Raw genomic sequence first — 21,823 nt, 5'->3', positions numbered from 1 at the left:
TTGTCTGCACTGTCTTGTCTCGTCATCCTGTGCACTTCTGTTGTATGTCTAGTTTTTCTTGCACCTTAAGTATAGTTTAGTTTTATCTCTATGTTTAGCTCAATGTTTGTCTGCGTCACTGTACTTTGTCTTTGTAATGTGTAGCACCTTTGGTCTAGGAGGACCGTTGTTTCACTTCACTGTGTACTGCATCAGCTATATATGGTTGAAGTGACAATAAAGCTTCTTTGACTTTGACTACTCTTACAATTCCATCTGCTATTTCTTAACTTGACCAGCAGAGGGACCCTTCACCGGAAAACAATTGCTTCAGGGTCACAAACTCACTTCCTCTTTATCAGCCATTTAAGCAGGTTTTTACACCACTATTTTGCAAAGAATTGTTAATTTCACCAGTAAACCCAGCCGTTTATTGTTTTCTAGTGCCATAGTGTTTCAACCTTGCCTGTTTCCTGTTCTACGTGTTTTTTTAGATTAGCAAATTGGATTGTTTGCTATGCCTTTCTTTTTTTATTAAATCACTCTGCATATGGATTCTGCTCCCACCAATCATTCATCTCAGAATACTTATAATACCATCACCTGCTCACCAAGCAGAGTTACTTGCAGCATACCAGGAAAGACTCTCAGCACTTCATGCCACCAGTGCTAATCTGACTAAAGTCCAGAAAGGCATGCTTCAGGAACTATTATGTCTACCCTTGGGTACCCAAGGGTACCCAAGGGTAGATGATACCCAAGGGTATCATCAACCTTGTTCTATGAGTTTGTTTCTCCCTGTTCAGTAGTCAAATGCTGGTACTGTCCATCATGTCCCTTCTTAACAGACGCGCCGTCAGCCATAAACCTAATACATTATTCTCTGGTAGAGGAGCTTTAATTTCCCACAGCCCCATACACAACACCTCTAAGAATAATGGCGGTGGACAATCAGCCTATTGGAGACAGCCTCATTACTCATCATACGGTCCCAATCACAGTAAGACTTGGATTATTTTATGTCAAGAAACTTATGTTCTTCATAATATCTTCCCCATCCAACCCTGTTGTACTGGGGTACTCCTGGCTGAAGTGTCATGATCTACAAATTTCCTGGCAACAAGGGTAATTGGTGCATTGGCCCCTTCATTGCCTAGACCACTGCTGCAAAGTGACTCTCAGCCTACCATGTCACACTACCTCTGTTGAAAGCCTACTTTCTAATAAAATCTGCTATGTTCCAGAGGAATACCAGGACCTTAAAGATGTATTCAGTAGAAGCAAGCCTTTAAGCTTTCCCCTCAACGCCCATAAGATTGCCGCACTCCTCACCTCCCTGGAGCTGGATTTACCCCCCTTCCCTTCCTGAAACTCAGGCCATGGAAGAATACATTGAGGAAGCAATGGCAGCAGGATTTATCTGTCCCTCCACCTGGCAAGATGTGCTCTCTGACCTGATCTGCAACATGACCTTGAACGTTAACATCCTGGACTTGTATGTTTCAGCATACAATTCGGAGCACACATGTCTAAAATTGGGTGTATCCCCATCCTTCTTGTTAACCAAGGGGAATACACCATACAGCCCCTTTCTCAAATGCGATAGAGGTTCCTCATGGAGAATCAAGGTTTGGTCTGTGCCAACAACAGTGGGCAGCACACCCTGAAAGAAGGAGAATGGGAGGCAAACTGGATTCTGTAGCCTTTTCCCACAGAACCCATTGTGGGAACCCATCTTGCTGTTCTCACCCCACGTAGTGCCCTGAAACTCTAAATGTAGTCATGAAACGGCAGATGGCATGGGCCATCTGCTTTGTGGCACAGAGGTGACAACAATCTGTGGCCTGGCAGACCTCATTGATGAGCTCCTTCCTGCAGATGAGTTCCTTTATCAGGTCTGCTCAGTATGACTGCAAAACTGCCATTGTGGGCAGCATCACAATGGCTTAACCTTCAAGATTGTAGGCCTTCCCTATAAGGCTGATGTGGCCTGACAGGGCCTCATTGGGAATGCAGAATTTCTCCATGCAGCTCATGAAGGGAAGAGATAGCCTGCAAGCATCTCTTCGATCCTAGGCATCGCCGCATACCCCTGTTGTCCACAATGGCTGAATAATCAGCAGTGGCTGAGGACAACAGTCAGGCAGAATAAGGATTATTCCACAACCTCGACACCTCAGTGTGGAGGTATGGGGAAAAAAGGGAGAGAAAAAAGACCTTTGTTTTCAAAGGTCTGCATTGCTTCTTCTTTTTCTGATTCACTAGAACATTAACTGTCACCCACACATAGTCTAGGGCAATGTGCCATTTCATATAGCAGATGGTAAACTTGTTTCATTTTTCCTTTCTCCCCAAAAGTATTGCAGTTCAGCAAATCTTCCTCTAGAGAGCTGTTCTTAACTCACCTTGAAGTAAGGAGGGACATAAGGGGGTTGTTTATTAGAGTAGAAAGGCTCACAAAAGGCTTGGTAAGACTCGCGGTGGTGGCGTGTGTGTTTACATCAACACAGAATGGTGTAAAGACTCGTGTCTAATTACTGTTCATTGCTACTGGAGTTTGTGACTGTCAGATGCAGACCTTTTTATTTGCCTTGGGAATTCACTACTGTTTTCATTGTTGGAGTGTACATTCCCCCCAGCGCTAATGCTAAGGAGGCTGTGTGTGAGCTGTACAGAACTATTAGCAAGCTGCAGAATGCTCACCACAACAGACTGTTTATCATCGCCGGAGATTTCAATCATGCAAATGTCAGAACAGTGCTCCCTAAATTTTATCAGCATGTGGACTTTGCTACAAGAGGGCCAAACACGCTGGACGTTGTTTCCACACACATTCCCGGCGCGTATAGTGCGGAGCCCCGCCCCCACCACAGCTACTCAGACCACATCTCTGTTATGTTCATTCCAGCATACAGACCACTCGTCAGACGCTCTAAACCGGTTCAGAAACAGGTTAAAACCTGGCCAGCAGGAGCCATCTCTGCTCTTCAGGACTGTTTTGAGTGCACTGACTGGGACATGTTTAGGGAGGATGCAACCAACGGCTACATCAGGAAGTGCATCTATGACGTGACTGTCTCCAAGACCATCACCACACGCTCCAACCAGAAGCCGTGGATGACTGCAAAAGTGCGTGCTCTCCTGAAGTCGAGAGACTCCGCCTTTACAGCAGAGGACAGGGAGGCCTTAAAAACAGCAAGGGCCTAACTGTCCCAAGCCATCAGAGAGGCGAAGCGTGCACATGCCCAGAAAATCCCTTTTTTGTGGTCTGCATGAAATCAAATACCAAAAATGATTTTAACAGCTTTAACAGTGATTTGCGATTGTAGATTGTCAGAAGTTAGTCAGAGTTTATGTAGGTAGCTTACGCAGCTAATTAATAGCCTTTTTAAATTTAGAATTTCATATGTACTGTTCAGTTTCTGTACTTTTGCTTGCAAAACGTTTATAACTCTAATTATTTTCTTCTCAGGGAAAAAAATATAGTTCAGGAATTCTGTATAGATACAGAAAGACAGACACAGAACTCATCTGCTATAGAGCTGAACATGACTCTAAACCAAGACATGACAACTGAAGATGCTTGCATGCCAAAAATGCAAAAAATGTGATTCTTGTAAATGTCTATATAGGTGAGGTATGTGTTTTTTGTGTTTTCTTTGAAAAGTCTTGAGTAATGTTTAGGAGGAAATTTCGACCAAACCAAATGGTGTATGTGCCACTGTCATGTGACTACAGCTGTTTATACATTTACATACTAAGAAGCAAACAAGCCACTATAGGGTACCGCTGACGTACCGCTGACGTTCATGACATACTTATGCACAGAAAGTTTCAGCCACATTGTGCATTAATCTTAACCATTTTTGCAGTAGTTGGATTTAACTAAACAAGTTTCAGATGAGTGGAAAGTTGTTTTGAGGAATACAGGGCCCAAGTGCAAAGGCTTTTGGCTTCCCTACCAAGTTGTTTCTCTAGAGGTTGTCTCTTTTCAAGTCAAGTCAAGATGTTTTTATTGTCATTCTTCTATATAGCTTGTACACACTTGAATGATATGTCCTTTGCAAAACTTTACAGTGCACAAAAGTACATGCACAGCAATGTCAGACAAGTGCAGGATAATAAATACACAGGACAATAATTCACACAGCATGAGCTGTACACTAAATTATTGTTAGTATAGCAGCAATACATTTTTGTCTTCCATAATTATCTGATGTTATTTTGTAAAGTGGGTTTGTGCAGTAGTATGAACAGCAGTTATACTGGGTTAGGTGTTTGACTAACCCATGTAAGCCATGACAGGCTTCAGAGTGGTGTGTAGTCTGAATCCTTCTGGGGAAAAACTGTTGCAGAGCCTGCTGGTAGTGGCATGGATGCTCCTGTAAATGGTTATGGGAATGGAAGGAGGGAGTTTGGCTCTTTTCAGCCTCTGCAGGAAGTCACGGCACTACTAGGCCTTCTTGGCTAGGTAGGTGGTGCTGAGAGTCCAGGAGCAGTCCTCTGTCTTGTGTGCACTTGGAGCTTTTGACACTCTCTAGAGCTATTCACTGTGGTAGTGCTGCAGGTGAAGTTGCCCATCCTGACAGGCTCCTAGTAAAAAGTCCAGGATTCAGTATTAGAGGGGCAGGCAGGGGCTGAGCCCAAAACATCCGGGGCTAATTGAGGAGAGGGGGTAAGCAAGAATAACACGTTTTGTAAGGGCATTTTTATGTAATATTGTTTAATAATAAATACAAATTAACACAAACAGTATGCAACTTTAGAAAATTTAATTCAATCTTTTTTCTGACTCCTCCCATCATTTCAGAGTATTGCTACTAAAAAAGGAGTTCATTAAATTCATTACATTTTCTCTCACACAGGTATACCATGCAGTATTATCTCTTTTACAGCTTGTGTGTGGAGCAGTGCCGTGCAGATCCTTTATTATTACTATTATTTTACAATAATCTATATTATACATGCACCCATTATTTCATTCCTGATTTATGCTGTCACTACAGTATGAATTATTCTTTGTTTATTTTTTTATTTCTTACAGCTTCTCTTCTCTTATCGTTCTCTCATCTCTCATTCTCTCAGCTATCTTACTGCTTGTATCTTGTCTAGTTCATGCTCTTGATGACTTTTCTAAACTATTTTTTTTGAGGGTGGAATCATCAGACGGTATCTCCGAGCCTTGAGCAAAATGATCAATTATCATACTAGTATTTCTAGTGCTGAGAATTCCTTTATCAATTGACAGAACTGCCGAATGATGGAGTCTGTTCTGGTCCATTGTTCACCTAAGTCATGTCTGTATTTTAACTTAAATACTGCATTAGTTGAATAATAGAAAGTCATGAGGTTCAGACTGTAATGTCTTAGTGCTTTAACAGTTTAGATTTTATTTAGATCTATCTTTAGGATGATTTAATTTAAGGCTTTTGTATGTCTTGGGTATGGAATAATATTCTAAAGTGTCCTATATGTCAGGGGTTTTCAGAATCAAAGACAGTGGGCCTCCCTTTTGACACAACATACATTTGTTAGCCGACTTTAATCAACTGTGTTAACATTAAATATTAGAAGTTAGACTATTATCTGAGTAATAGGATTGTTGTGTTTTCTGACATTTTTATTGCTGTCCCGTTTAAGGGCTGTAAGGTGTTTTTGTCACGTGGTGTGAAAGTGGCACCGCGCAGACCGACAGGTGTGTGTGTGTGTGTGTGTGTGTGTGCACGCGAGCCCCGAATGAATAGCCCTAGCAACGCCCCTGGGGGCAGGCATGGTCAGACTCGGAAAGTACAGCTTTGTTATCAGTTATTGTGGGATGATTGTGTTGTGTTGAACATCAAAGTTGTCCTTTTTTCCAGATGGGTCAGAGAAAATGGAGGGTAGCATAATTACCATCTGTTGAGTAGTTGTCTTCAAGCACACAGTAAAAACTGTTTGACCAAGGAATTGATAAAGATGTCTGTGAGGATAGTTGCAAGCTGATCAGCATATTCCCTGAGCACATGGAAAGAACCTGTCTTCCTGATAAGAGTTTTTTTTCTGCAACATTTGTTATGTGAGCAACACAGTATAAATAAGATATTCATCCCAAAGGGAAATTCACAGTTTCCAGCAGTATCCACAAACACAGGTAATAGATAAAATAGGAAGGAATTTAACAAAAATACTAAAATACCCAAATTAGGGTACAAAAATATATCAAAAAAATATATCAAATAACAAAATATAGAATATAACAAAAATATATCAAATAACAAAATATAAAATATTACAAAATATAGCGGAATATAACAATATAAGAAAATATATCAGAAAAATACTAAATACAGAGATTTAGGAATAAATATGGAGAATTAGATGAAAAACAAGTAATGTGCAAGACAAGTGTTTAAGGTTACAGACCGATTCGATGTGCAAAAACCGTTGTGTGTAAAAACTGCGTGTTTATGAGTTCTGTGCAAATCTCAGTGTATTGAGAGTTCTGTATAAACCGGAGTGTATTGAGAGTTCTGTATAAACCGGAGTGTATTGAGAGTTCTGTATAAACCGGAGTGTATTGAGAGTTCTGTGTAAACTGAAGTGTATTGTGTGTAGTGTGTAGTGTGTGGTGTGTGTTTTATTGTACAGTCCAGTACAGAGAGAAGAGTAGTGTCAGCACTGACTCCTCCCACCCCGTGTGGAATTAAAGAGTTGCATGGCATGGGGGAGGAACGACCTCCTCAGTCTGTCAGTGGAGCAGGGCAGTGACAGCAACCTGTCACTGAAGCTGTTTCTCTGTCTGGAGATGATGTTGTACAGTGGATGCAGTGGATTGTCCATGATGGACAGGAGCCTGCTCAGCACCCTCCTCTCTGCCACTGATGTCAGGCTTTCCAGTTCTATGCCCGCCTTCCTCAGCAGCTTGTCCAGACGTGAGGCGTCCTTCTTCTTTATGCTGCCTCCCCAGCACACTGCCGCATAGAAGAGGGCACTCGCCACAACAGTCTGATAGAATTCACATAAAGTATGCAGTAGAATTCAAAGAAATATCCAGCTGTCAGACTAGGTTAACCTGCTGTGGTTTGTGTCATAATATCAAAATACCATACTCAAGGTGTAATGCGGGAATAAGGAAAACACAAATAATCACTGGGGAGTGAATGCTTTCTGGAGACATCATAGCAGACAAATGATACTACTGAATAGCTTACAATCAATATAAATATTTTGTTATAATATCTGTAATTTCTATATGTTTGATTCTTCTTTGTTTCTCAGTAGAAGTCTGTTGTTGTAGCTATAATTCAAAACACTATTTTGATATATGAATCATATCTGTCACTGTTTTAAAAGTTTTTTTTATTTTATTGTTTTTATCTAAGGCAAGCCACAAGAACACACTGTCAGGAACAGCTGGACAGTTCCCTGCCAGGACTGCTCAGCATCCCAGGTGGAGGATGCTTCCATCCCGCCTCTTGCACATGTCGGATGTCACCATATCCCCAGGACCTGGGGCACTGCTGCGGACTGTATTCAAGTACTACCTCTCGCCTTGCGTCTCCCCTCTATGTTGGACTACACCTCCCACTTACCCCTGGGGCATCCTTCAGCTATACTGGAGGCGCTTCAGGAGCCGTGCCTTAGAGGGGGGACTATGTCAGGAACAGCTGGACTGGAGGGGGTGCTGGCAGGTGACTCTGTGAAGCCTGCTTTATTGTGTGTATTTTGTGCCACGCCTTTCCTATTGTTCTAGTTCCCACCGTGTCACCTATTCCCCATTAGTCCTAATGTACCTGTCTTTGTCAGTCACTGTTCTATGTTCTGTGTCTGTAAGTCAGGTTTCTGTTTTCGTTATCATGTCTTAGTGATTAGGTTAGTCTTCCCCATGTCTGTTTATGTTAATAAAGCAGTGCTTGTCTGAATCCCACGAATGGGTCTGTCTCCATGGCGTGCATGGGGTGGGGAGGCCCGCACATTACACACACTGAGAAATATTTTTAGCTGTCATTTTTCAGAATAGAAAACATAATTTCCTGGCAAGGACACATTCTTGACAGCTGCATATTTCAGCTTTGTTTCCTGTTACAATGGCTATATAAATACCTGTTTACTCTCTTCTCATAAAGACAGCTGCAGAGACATTCTGCAGACACAGTCAAAGAGATCTACAGTCTGGTAAGATATGAATGAATGAATTGTTTAATTTATTCCTCTGTGACGTAATTTTTATAATCAATTAATTTATTTATTTTTAAATGTGTATTCCTGTGGTAAAAAGTTGGAAGGTAAAATGTATTTTTTATTTAATATAATCAAGAGCATCAACAACTAAATTAGCATCTTTAGATTTGTTTCTGTTTTTAAAGAAAAAAACCTGCTATTGATGTTTCACCCAGTACTGTAAATGATGCTTTGCTGTTTACTCTTTAACACATTTATTAAACTGCCAATAAGGGAGAAAATGGAATAAATAAAGATATCTTTACACAAAAAGCAAGTACATAATCTATAAGAAAACTGTCTAGGCTCACAATTAAAAAAAAATTTCTCCTGTGAAGGAGGTTGGTTTCTGGTTAGATATTAAACAGGATGTTGTTTTTTCATAGTTTTTTATATTTAAGTATTATTATTTTTGTACAACAAAGTATTATTTAGTCACAGATAAATAATAATAATGGATGGGATTTTTTTAATTTAAATTTATCTGGCACTGCACACTAAAAGGTATTCAAATTCTTAATACAGCCAAAATACAATCAACAGTTATGCTCTTAAATAAGAAATAAATTGACTCACCACAATTATTTTCGCCACAATTGTGCAGGCCTCTGAACATTATCAAAATGTTTGTGCAAATATGATAAGGAATGTATTACTCTAAGTTTTCTTTAAAGTTAGTAAAGTTCTTGGGTGCATTTACTTTCTTCTTTGTGAGAGCTAACATGGTTCTCTCTTTTAGAATCACTGTTGTTCATGGGGTGCCAACTTCTGCTCTGTCTGGCTGCCCTGCTTTTAAGAAGTAAGTCCTTCTTTGTTTGTTTTAACATTATAACTAAACGTTGTTGAGGATTACATGCAATGGATCTACACAAAATAGCCCAAACAAAAATACATAGAAATCTGTGATTGCATAAGTATTTAATTCAGTTGGGGTGACAACATAGAAGGAATGTAAAAAAAACACTCATCTGACAAAAAAATCCATAGACCTTGTCAGTACAGGTTTATGTATATTCTGAAAATCCAAATATTTAAATAATAGGGAAAATTATTTACAAATGTGTTGACTAAGACTATGCCTATTTATTACAGTCATATAACATCTGAAACTCTGGGAACTTGTGATAAGGGATTCATCCCTCATTCTTGTACACAGTGTTTCATACATTCATTCACCTTCACAGATTCAACACAATGTTGAATAAAAATTAAAAGAGCTTCACAAGATTTGGGCTTTTTTCCCTTGTTGTTTTTGCTGCTGTTCAGACTCCATGACTTTTTGTCCTTGCGGTGTTCACACTACGCGACGCCTCATAAATGATCCACAAGAAGGCGTCTCACACCACACCATCTGACAACAACTCTTGTCACTCAACGCCGTCCCCAAACCACGTTTTGTCACAAAAGCACACGGAAATGACGCGAGACTTTCGGCACTTTTGGACGTCGGCAGGAGTCTCGCTCTAAATAAATGTTAATTTATTAAAATAAAGGTTGTGTCCACACTATTTTTGAAACCATGTTGCTGCTGCTGCTTTTCTTCCGGTGACCTCAACTCTGCTGACTTGCTCTCTCATTGGCTGGAGGTCGTAGCTACAATTGACACCACGTGATGTCCAGTCGGCCGACTGTCCCAGATATTTAACATGCCAGACATCTGGATTTTGTCTGTGACGCGTCAGCGAGCTTCTTTGATGCGTCGTTGAGTAGATCACACATAAAGATTGCCGAGCGCTGATCACCTGCTGATTTTCCCACGATCACACCCCGATCTGTCGGCGAGCTCGTTAATTTGCAAATCGGGCTTAAAATCCTGTAGTGTGAACTAGGCTTAAGCTAGATAACATTAGGTTAAACACCACTTTTTAAAAAGAAAGGTACAGCCTTGCATTAATATTCACATGAAATCTCTCTCTCTCTCTCTCTCTCTCTCTCTCTCACACATATTAGGTGGGGTGGCAACAGGACAAACTACACTTATGGAGACAACAATGGGTAAGGTTTCACTGACAATGTGTTTATATACACACACACTAATATTTTGTTGGTCCGCTTTTTGCTTAAATATTTTGTGGACATCCCAAAGATTCACAATCGGGTTAAGGTCTGGACACTGTGGTGGCCAATCTATAAGTGAAAACAATGTCTCATGCTCCATGAACCACTTTTTCACAATTTGAGCTCAGTGAATCCTAGGGTTAGTCATCTTGGAATATTCCTGTGCCAGCAGAGAAAAAAAAATACACTGACAGAAAAACCTAATCATTCAGTATATTGAGGTATTCAGCTGACCTAATATTTTGGGCACATAACATTGTTGAACCCTTGACTTGACCAACTAAAGCAACTCCAGATCACTGCACCCACAGGCCTGTATGGTAGGCACACAGTACATCCTCTTACCCTGATGTGCCCATCACTCTGGAACAGGGTAAATCTGGACCCACCAGACCTCATGACCTTTTGTCATTGCCCAATATTTAAGGTCTCTAGCCAATTAAAGCCATTTTTCCCCCTTAGCCTCACTGATATATCTTATATGTCAGATTACTGATTATGATTAATATTTACCAGCTAAAACATATTAATTTCTGCAATAATGATCCAATGGAAGGCTCTTACCTATTTGCTTAGTTAAATCCATGTGACTTTTTTATGGCCAGGCATTGTATAACTGTGAACATTCCATTATACAATTCCTTCAACATGTGAGATCTGTGTTTTTTTTTAACTTTGCATGAATGACATATATATATTATAATATATAATAACAATAATAATAATAAAATATATTTTAGTATATTCTGAAAATCCAAATATTTAAATAATAGGAAAAATTATTTACAAATGTGTTGACTAAGACTATGCCTATTTATTACAGTCATATAACATCTGAAACTCTGGGAACTTGTGATAAGGGATTCATCCCTCATTCTTGTACACATTGTTTCATACATTCATTCACCTTCACAGATTCAACACAATGTTGAATAAAAATTAAAAGAGCTTCACAAGATTTGGGCTTTTTTCCCTTGTTTACAGATGCATTAAACATAAAATAATTACGCTAAGGAAACCTAGTACCACCTAAGCTAGATAACATTAGGTTAAACACCACTTTTTAAAAAGAAAGGTACAGCCTTGCATTAATATTCACATGAAATCTCTCTCTCTCTCTCTCTCTCTCTCACTTTCTCACACATATTAGGTGGGGTGGCAACAGGACAAACTACACTTATGGAGACAACAATGGGTAAGGTTTCACTGACAATGTGTTTATATACACACACACTAATATTTTGTTGGTCCGCTTTTTGCTTAAATATTTTGTGGACATCCCAAAGATTCACAATCGGGTTAAGGTCTGGACACTGTGGTGGCCAATCCATAAGTGAAAACGATGTCTCATGCTCCATGAACCACTTTTTCACAATTTGAGCTCAGTGAATCCTAGGGTTAGTCATCTTGGAATATTCCTGTGCCAGCAGAGAAAAAAAAATACACTGACAGAAAAACCTAATCATTCAGTATATTGAGGTATTCAGCTGACCTAATATTTTGGGCACATAACATTGTTGAACCCCTGACTTGACCGACTAAAGCAACTCCAGATCACTGCACCCACAGGCCTGTATGGTAGGCACACAGTACATCCTCTTACCCTGATGTGCCCATCACTCTGGAACAGGGTAAATCTGGACCCACCAGACCTCATGACCTTTTGTCATTGCCCAACATATAAGGTCTCTGGCCAATTAAAGACATTTTTCCCCCTTAGCTCACTGATATATCTTATATGTCAGATTACTGATTATGATTAATATTTACCAGCTAAAACATATTAATTAATGCAATAATGATCCAGTGGAAGGCTCTTACCTATTTGCTTAGTTAAATCCATGTGACTTTTTTATGGCCAGACATTGTATAACTGTGAACATTTCATTATACAATTCCTTCAACATGTGAGATCTGTTTTTTTTTAACTTCGCATGAATGACATATATAATAATAATAATAATAATAATAATAATAAAATATATTTTAGTATATTCTGAAAATCCAAATATTTAAATAATAGGAAAAATTATTTACAAATGTGTTGACTAAGACTATGCCTATTTATTACAGTCATATAACATCTGAAACTCTGGGAACTTGTGATAAGGGATTCATCCCTCATTCTTGTACACATTGTTTCATACATTCATTCACCTTCACAGATTCAACACAATGTTGAATAAAAATTAAAAGAGCTTCACAAGATTTGGGCTTTTTTCCCTTGTTTACAGATGCATTAAACATAAAATAATTACGCTAAGGAAACCTAGTACCACCTAAGCTAGATAACATTAGGTTAAACACCACTTTTTAAAAAGAAAGGTACAGCCTTGCATTAATATTCACATGAAATCTCTCTCTCTCTCTCTCTCACTCTCTCACACATATTAGGTGGGGTGGCAACAGGACAAACTACACTTATGGAGACAACAATGGGTAAGGTTTCACTGACAGTGTGTTTATATACACACACACTAATATTTTGTTGGTCCGCTTTTTGCTTAAATATTTTGTGGACATCCCAAAGATTCACAATCGGGTTAAGGTCTGGACACTGTGGTGGCCAATCTATAAGTGAAAACGATGTCTCATGCTCCATGAACCACTTTTTCACAATTTGAGCACAGTGAATCCTAGGGTTAGTCATCTTGGAATATTCCTGTGCCAGCAGAGAAAAAAAAATACACTGACAGAAAAACCTAATCATTCAGTATATTGAGGTATTCAGCTGACCTAATATTTTGGGCACATAACATTGTTGAACCCTTGACTTGACCAACTAAAGCAACTCCAGATCACTGCACCCACAGGCCTGTATGGTAGGCACACAGTACATCCTCTTACCCTGATGTGCCCATCACTCTGGAACAGGGTAAATCTGGACCCACCAGACCTCATGACCTTTTGTCATTGCCCAATATTTAAGGTCTCTAGCCAATTAAAGCCATTTTTCCCCCTTAGCCTCACTGATATATCTTATATGTCAGATTACTGATTATGATTAATATTTACCAGCTAAAACATATTAATTTCTGCAATAATGATCCAATGGAAGGCTCTTACCTATTTGCTTAGTTAAATCCATGTGACTTTTTTATGGCCAGGCATTGTATAACTGTGAACATTCCATTATACAATTCCTTCAACATGTGAGATCTGTTTTTTTAACTTCGCATGAATGCATTTATTAGTGTGTGTGTGTGTGTGTGTGTGTGTAGAGAGATTTTTCGAAGATACATTTACGCGAGTGTCAAGATCATTAATTCATCTTATTAAATCTGATCAGTAGAAAATTGAAAAACAGAAAATTTGATAAGTGGATTTCTGCACCTTCTACACAAACACTTACCTTGCACCATATGGGATATCTAAATATTAAAGATGACCTAAAGCTAATGATAATTTACTGTTTCAATGTTACTCAAAGTGTGGTGCAAAATTAATACCTAGATGTCTGATGTAATATTTTTACTGATTAGTTCAAGATTCGCCTTTATTTTACGATGGACCTGGAGCAATTTCCCTTTCCCTTGGTGATGGAGCTTATGAAACAATTCAGCTGGAACAACCTTTTAAGTATGCTGGAAAAGCATACTCTCAACTCTATGTAAGTAGAAAAACAGAAAATCAGTTGAGTCAAATCCTCACACTAGTAGAAACATTCTTTACAGAAAAGATACATGTGAGTTATTAATATATGAGCATATACATTATTTTTTATTTGGATGTATTGGTATAGTTATATAGGTATTGATATAGTTAGATGTGAAATGCATGTATTAAAAATCATATATCTTGAAGAAGGACAAGAAATATTTTATACATATTCTGTGACCATTTTTAAGCTAGTAGATGAATAGTTTGTATATTTTCTCTCTCAGCTTAACATTGATGGTTATCTGGCTTTCTTCGTTCCAAATATCAATGACGAATTACCCAATTCACAACTTGGCAAAGACCTCATCGCACCACTGTGGACTGATCTCGATTTTTATGTTGGAGTTAAGAAATATGAGCAGGCCACAAGCGGACCTCTTATAGATCAAGCAAATCAAGAAATTAACAGGATGTTCCCTGATGTTTACTTTTCCGCTCGCTGGGTCTTTGTAGCCACCTGGGAAAATGTACCAATTGAATTTTCCTATTCTGAGGTAAGAGTCAATACAAATGATTCAGTCCTTGGCCTCCAAAACACAGAATATTCATCAAATCTTCCTTCTATGTCAGATTACAACATTTCAAGTCGTCTTGGCCTCAGATGGTGGACACCTCTCTTTCATCCTGATGAACTATGAGACCATTCCTTCTATTTCCCCTGGCTACTGGCTGGTAAGAGCTTTATGGTCAATATTTCTGATGATGTTGAGAAGTCTTAGAATTTCAGCCAATCCCTAATAGAAAGGTCACAATACACATGTAATCATATGTTTGTTGAATGTTTTATGTGAATAGTATGTGAGAATATTTGTAAAATGCACATCTTTAAAAATCAAAATATTTATTCAAAAAATCAGATACAGAAATTAATTATTTGTGTAAGAACCTAAAATAAAAAATAAAAAAACAAATGTGATATATCTTATATGTAAAACATGACATCTGGTGATAAATTGCACATGTTAATCATGGAATCCAATATTCATATGACTTCTCTGTAAGTGACAAAACTGTCCAAAGATTCACTACTTGTGTATTTTTCACAGTGTGTATGTATTTCATTTCACTTTGATCTTTTTAGGCTGGCTATGGCATGGAGAACAGCAATTTTGTCACCATTCCAGTAAACAATGCCTATGAGCTGTCTTCGACTAGTAATGTCAATATCCCTGGACGCTGGGCTTTTCAATTTACAGGTCATTATTTTCTTATTATTCTTTTTTTGTTACCAGAAAACAAACCCAGTTAAATTAATATTAATGACAAATTCATTTATGTTTTTCTTCTTTGACTTTATTCTTGTCTCTCTCTCTCTCTCTCTCATATAGATACAACACCTCCACCACCAGGTAATGTTTCACTGATTGTTTATATAGTATAAATGTTTAAACAGTACATCCATCCATTACATCTTTTTCTTTGAGATTTGAGATCTGAAACACTTTTAAATACACATCATTATAAAATGTGGAACAACATGGAAGTGAATTGTTCATTTATATCATTATTTCCTTCTCTTTGCTCTTCTCTTTCTCTTCATCAAAATAACATGAAGTGCCATCAACAACACCAAGTAAATTTTCACTGACAGCATGTACATAGAAATGTATGAATGTTACTTCCATACTTCACATCTTTTTAAAAATGCCAAAATTCATTAGAGTGCAGAGATGAATGAGTAATTCATCTAATTAAAATGCCTAAATATAAAATTTTGGAATTTTGCCCTTTAAAAAAAATAAAAGTTTTTAAAGTGGTTTTCTTCGCCTTCTCCACAAACAACATACAGATCACTACATTGGATGCCTAATACTAAAGATTGTAAAAATTAATAATGTTTAATGATTTCATTGTACATCATAGTGTGGTGCAAAAGTTCTACCTAGAATTCTGATGTAATGTTGTTCTAGGTTCACCGTTGTTTTACGATGGACCTGGAGCAATTTCCCTCTCCCTCGGTGATGGAGCTTATGAAACGATTCAGCTGGAACAACCATTTAAGTACGCTGGAAAAGCATACTCTCAACTCTATGTAAGTGTATTTAATATAGTTAGTACACTGTGTAGATATAGTTAGATGTGAAATGTATGTAATAAATATCATATACCTTGAAGAAGGAGAAGAAGTATTTTGTACATATTCTGTGACCATTTTTAAGATAGTAGATGAATAATAGATGAATAATTTGTGTATCTTCTCTCTCAGCTTAACATTGATGGTTATCTGGCTTTCTTCGTTCCAAATATCAATGACGAATTACCCAATTCACAACTTGGCAAAGACCTCATCGCACCACTGTGGACTGATCTCGATTTTTATGTTGGAGTTAAGAAATATGAGCAGGCCACAAGCGGACCTCTTATAGATCAAGCAAATCAAGAAATTAACAGGATGTTCCCTGATGTTTACTTTTCCGCTCGCTGGGTCTTTGTAGCCACCTGGGAAAATGTACCAATTGAATTTTCCTATTCTGAGGTAAGAGTCAATACAAATGATTCAGTCCTTGGCCTCCAAAACACAGAATATTCATCAAATCTTCCTTCTATGTCAGATTACAACATTTCAAGTCGTCTTGGCCTCAGATGGTGGACACCTCTCTTTCATCCTGATGAACTATGAGACCATTCCTTCTATTTCCCCTGGCTACTGGCTGGTAAGTGCTTCATGGTCACTTACATTTTTGATGCTTTTGAGATTTCTTAGAATTTCAGCCAATCCCAAATGTGATACATCTAATATAGAAAACATAGCATCTGGTGATAAATTGCACATGTTAATCATGGAATCCAATATTCATATGACTTCTCTGTAAGTGACAAAACTGTCCAAAGATTCACTACTTGTGTATTTTTCACAGTGTGTATGTATTTCATTTCACTTTGATCTTTTTAGGCTGGCTATGGCATGGAGAACAGCAATTTTGTCACCATTCCAGTAAACAATGCCTATGAGCTGTCTTCGACTAGTAATGTCAATATCCCTGGACGGTGGGCTTTTCAATTTATAGGTCATTATTTTTTTTCTTTTTCTTGTTGACAAGAACAAAATTCAACATATACTTTAAATGATGCTTATCTGACAGCATTTTTGAATTCTGAATGACTTTTCTATAACGTTCACACTATCACTTTCACCTTTAAACAGATAAAATTGTATGATATCTTGTTTAATAACGAATAGAAATTTAAATACTTGAGGTACGATGGGAGTAAGATGTGTTCCTATTGGAAAATAAACTCTGGGATGGTTGAACTTAGATCACTTTCCTTTAATAGCATACCCACAATCATTTTACTACTAACATGCCAATATAAGCGAGCTAGCCAACACCTTAAACTGCCATTCATTATTAATGAAAAGTTAGGTTTTTTAATGTTTTTCTCTTTAGTACAGCTACAACAATTACTCCAACAACCACACTAGGTAAAGTTTAACTGACAGTGTGCTTATCTATATAAATGAGTGACCATTCAGGGCTGATTATTTTAAGAACTAGCTTTATTTCCTGTGTCCTAAACTGAAAATTCACCGTCTCAAATATTTCTTGTGTTTAGAATATTGTTTTAATTTTGTCTTTCTACTTCTCTTCATAGCACCCTGCCAAATCCTGAACTGTGCTTCAGATGAAGTCTGTAGGCAGATAAATGGAGTTTATGGCTGTGCCTGTGGGTACATTACAACGAGCAGCCCGAATATTTATGGTACATTTTTTATTTAATTATTGTTTGCTCCCAACATCAGTAGAGCATGTGCGAGGCTATGAATTAGCTATATGAATTAGAATTCAGTCAAAGGATGGGAAATTGCTGACGTAATCATATGCCTGCTAGATGGCCCCAGTGACGCGAAATCTGTTAATGTAACAATTTCATTGCCACTTATTTTAAGCTACGGGCGCCTGCACTATTGATTCTGAAGGCCTTAAGGCAGATTTCTTTCACCCTGGCAACACATGATGTCGGCCACTGGCTGAAATATGATTGGATAAATACTCTTATCATAAATATACACTACTGGAAGCAGCGCAACCGAGAGAAAAGCTATGAAATGTAGAGAATAGACTAATAATTATAATACACAATAATAATTATTATTAATATAATAATTTATTATTATTAATAATAATAATTTAATACACATTCATGGAAAAATATATTATATATATATATAGTTCAACACAAAACAAGTTTAAAAAAATACTGGCAAAAAGAACTCACCTTCATGAGCTATTATACTGCCTTTTTTGTCCATTTTCCCACAGATGCCATTGAAACCTGCTCAGGCAGTAATGGATCACTGTCTCTGTCTCGCTGTCAGCTCTTTGAAGCCGGATATTCTCCAGATGTTCTCCACCTTAATGACCCAAACTGCAAAGGGGAGATCCAAAACAACAGACTGGTCTTCAAATTTGACAGTAATGTCAACATGTGTGGCACAACTCTGGAGGTAGACTCATATTATATTTATTGTTTTTAAACTTTACACTTAGCTAAGACATTTTCAGATCGTTTTGTAATGAGTGTAAATTTAAAACATTTGAATTTGATTTCTGTCAACCAAAATATCAAAACAACATTTAAAATTGTTTTGTCTTACTGTGTTAATCTGAGGACTGAAATAAATATTTTAGAGTGAATTAAGAATCTTAATCCTGAGGCCTATAATTGTGTAATTTCTGTGTTTCTTAAGAATAATGCCACACACATCATCTTCAAGAACAATGCTGTGACGAATAACAGGACAGGTTTGATCAGTCGCACTGGAGGGCTCAACATTACCATTTCCTGTGTGTATCCAATCATCCAGAGCATCTCCATGCCCACGGACATCAAAGCCACAGGAGGGTAAAAATCTAGCTAGTGTTACATCTATTTCAATTTTTTTGACCACTACTACAGTTGCTGAAGTCTTAAGGCTGCTTTGCCCAAATTGGGAAACTTAGTTCAAAAAGACCATTTTTAAAAGAAGCAATATTTTTTTTCTGTTTTCTAGTGTTTTATCTGTTGCATCATTTGATATTTTAACCATTAATAATAAACATACTGTATGAGTAAATATATTTGTATTATTATTATTATTATTAGTGGATTTATGATATATGATTATTATATTATATTATATGATGATATGATATTATATGATTTTGTTCACAGTATAATCAGCAAGGAACTGTCCAACGAGGGCACATACCAGATCCGCATGATACCATATACTGATGCTACATTCTTGGTTCAGTACACTGGCAGTGTGACACTACAAGTGAACCATCAGATGTATATAGCAGTGGAAGTGGATCAGTTTGACAGCACTCAGATCGCTCTTGTGCTGGACAATTGCTGGGCCACACCAGTCAACCAGACTGACTATTCTGTCCGCTGGGACCTGATTGTTAACGAGTAGGTGAAAACAATTTGACTGGAAATGTGACCATAGCTTTCAGATCACTTACAGGAATGTAATTTCTTTTTCAAGGTGTCCAAACCCCAATGATGGCACGGTGTCCGTGTTGCAAAACGGTGTCTCCACATCCAGCCACTTCTCTTTCAGGATGTTCACATTCACTGACTTCTCCACCAAGATCTACCTGCACTGCCAGGTCCACCTCTGTTTGCAGAAGACAGGCAACTGTGCACTGGTATGTTTTCTAAATTAAAATTGTAATTTAGAATATTAAATATTGCATTTGCATTTGCAATTTATGCATTAATTTTCCCTTCTGCCCTTTCCGCTCTCTCTAGAACTGCCCTCTAGAACTTACCAGAAGACGCAGATCTGTAGATTTCTTAGACTCAGCTGCCATTTCTATGGAATTCTGATTTGTTTGCTTGAAACTTGTAGTGCTATCATTTTTAAAAAATTTCATTTTATTTTTATTTTTTAGCTTTCAAGTTTCTATGTTTATACTTTAACTTTAGACCATATTGTAAGCGACTGTACTCATCTGTAATGCTTTAATCAGTTCTAATAAATCTTTCAAGCATTTTAATCTTTTTGCTTCTGTTATATTAATACCTCAAGTTTTCTTTTAAAGTTACTTTCAGAATTTTGCCATTACAAATAAAATATGTGATCATGAAAAGTAACAGCATTTATGACACTAATAAAATAATAAATGTTATTTACCAAGCAACCACATGATATTGATATTGATATTGATATGACAGCATTAATACATGAAAAAAAATATTCATTAGAAATTACAAGTGTAATTTAATTCAAATGTTAGTATTAATTTAAATGTAAGTTTCAAAAGAACTTCAATGCAGTGTCATTGCTTGATGCTATGGGAAAGCCCAGGCAGAACTGTTGTCTGAAGCATGTGTGAACACACACCAATTTCAATGGCTGAAAAGGGGGTCAGGTTTAATAGTAGCATGTGTCAGCAAGACCATAAAAGGCATCTACATCACATATCTACTGATTTTTTTGTCTTCAGCAAGCCATTTGTTTGTATCGAGTGAATTCTACAGTGATTTAAAATGGAATAAGACCCGATGATAGATCAGATAAGTGGTACAGACAATGAAAACTATTTTATCCCTATTTTATCCCTAATGAGCAAGCCTGCAGTGACAGTGGAAAGGAAAAACTCCCTGTGATGATATAAAGGAAGAAACCTTCAGAGGAGCCAGGCTCAGAAGGGAACCCATTCTCCTTTGGGTGACACTGGACAGTAAATAATATAAATGTAATTAAATAATGTCCTTTCTACAACAGCAACCAAGGGCTTATGGGGCACTATTAGGTCAGTCTAGTTTCTGAGTTCATTATAGACACTAATTCCTTGCCGTCGTAAGTTGACAGATGTAACGGCAGATCCGTGATGGTGTGATAGTCTCCAAGTGGTTCTGTCCATGGCTGTCTCCTGGTCACAGGCTGTCCACACGAATCCATCCACAGCATCAGTGAGCACCAACAAGGGATGAGACTCCAACCAGGGGTAGAGCCAGTGGTCACACTGGAAACTCTGAGCACTGGGAGTTAAGTAGTGGGATGTATAGCTCGACAGAGAAAGACAGAGAGATATTAAGTATGCTTGTGATCATGTGATGCCGTCTTGTTGTACAGAACAGTAAAATGGGCCCCCGACCCCTTCTGATGCTCACCAGGGGTGCCCCTGCCAACCCCACCCTGTGTTTCAAGGAGCAGTGTCCATCCACTAGGCTTCCACGGCCACTTTTCCCCTGCCAGTGTGCTTCTTCAGGGCCAAAACTGCCAAAAAAGTGGCACCCCTCTCAGATAATTTGGCAGATTCTGCCAAATGTATCCCAATAGGTTTTAGATACTAAACAAAAAGAGAAGTTTGCCTCCCACCCTGCTCATTTCAATGGTGTGCTGCCCAGGGTGTTGCACATGGAACAAATACCTTTTCCTTCCACAGGTACCTTTTCCTCTCTCCTTGGAAAGGGGTCATAGAGCTTGTTCCTCTTACCAAGGGGCAGTCAAACTTTTACAGTTGGTACTATTTTGTACCGAAGAGGAACAGTGGGCTGCATCCCATTTTAGATCTGCATACCTAGAACTGTGCTCTAAGGACATATTCAATTTATTTCAATTCAATTCAATTTATTTTTGTATAACGCTTTTAACAAAGAGCATTGTCTCAAAGCAGCTTTACAAGAAAAACAACATAAGAAAACAACAAACATATAAACAGACAAACAGACAGACAGTCCTAGATGCTATCCCAAGTGAGCAAGCCTGAGGTGACTGAGGCGACTGTGGCATGGAAAAACTTAGATGGTATGAGGAAGAAACCTTGAGAGGAACCAGACTCAAAAGGGTCTCATTTGGGTGACAATTGTGTGATGCAGATACAGCATGTGTATAATGTTATGTAAATTAATAAGGAGGTTGTTGTCCACAGCGCTGCTTGAATATCCCAATCCTCACAAGCAGAACCCGGCTGGAGCTGGTCCATCTCCG

At 38.0% G+C, this 21,823-nt stretch overlaps 1 protein-coding gene across 1 annotated transcript; it reads left to right on the top strand.

Annotated features, from left to right (window-relative positions):
• Positions 1-916: 916 nt before the first annotated feature.
• On the top strand, positions 917-19,883 carry LOC131363660 (uncharacterized). The gene is made up of 24 exons (XM_058406396.1): positions 917-979; positions 1,356-1,474; positions 1,760-1,874; positions 7,341-7,649; positions 8,085-8,133; positions 8,918-8,977; positions 11,387-11,431; positions 12,631-12,675; positions 13,719-13,846; positions 14,121-14,390; positions 14,467-14,568; positions 14,978-15,092; positions 15,225-15,245; positions 15,452-15,469; positions 15,807-15,928; positions 16,103-16,372; positions 16,449-16,550; positions 16,790-16,904; positions 17,491-17,598; positions 18,159-18,343; positions 18,587-18,741; positions 19,051-19,293; positions 19,370-19,532; positions 19,636-19,883. The coding sequence occupies exons 1-24, from the start codon at positions 917-919 to the stop codon at positions 19,711-19,713; spliced, it is 3,000 nt and encodes a 999-aa protein (XP_058262379.1). The 3' UTR covers positions 19,714-19,883.
• Positions 19,884-21,823: the final 1,940 nt, after the last annotated feature.

This window comes from Hemibagrus wyckioides, linkage group LG13, assembly GCF_019097595.1.
Source record: "Hemibagrus wyckioides isolate EC202008001 linkage group LG13, SWU_Hwy_1.0, whole genome shotgun sequence".
Taxonomy (NCBI): domain Eukaryota; kingdom Metazoa; phylum Chordata; class Actinopteri; order Siluriformes; family Bagridae; genus Hemibagrus; species Hemibagrus wyckioides.
The sequence above is the reverse complement of the archived record's forward strand: the minus strand, read 5'-3'. Positions and strand labels throughout refer to the sequence as shown.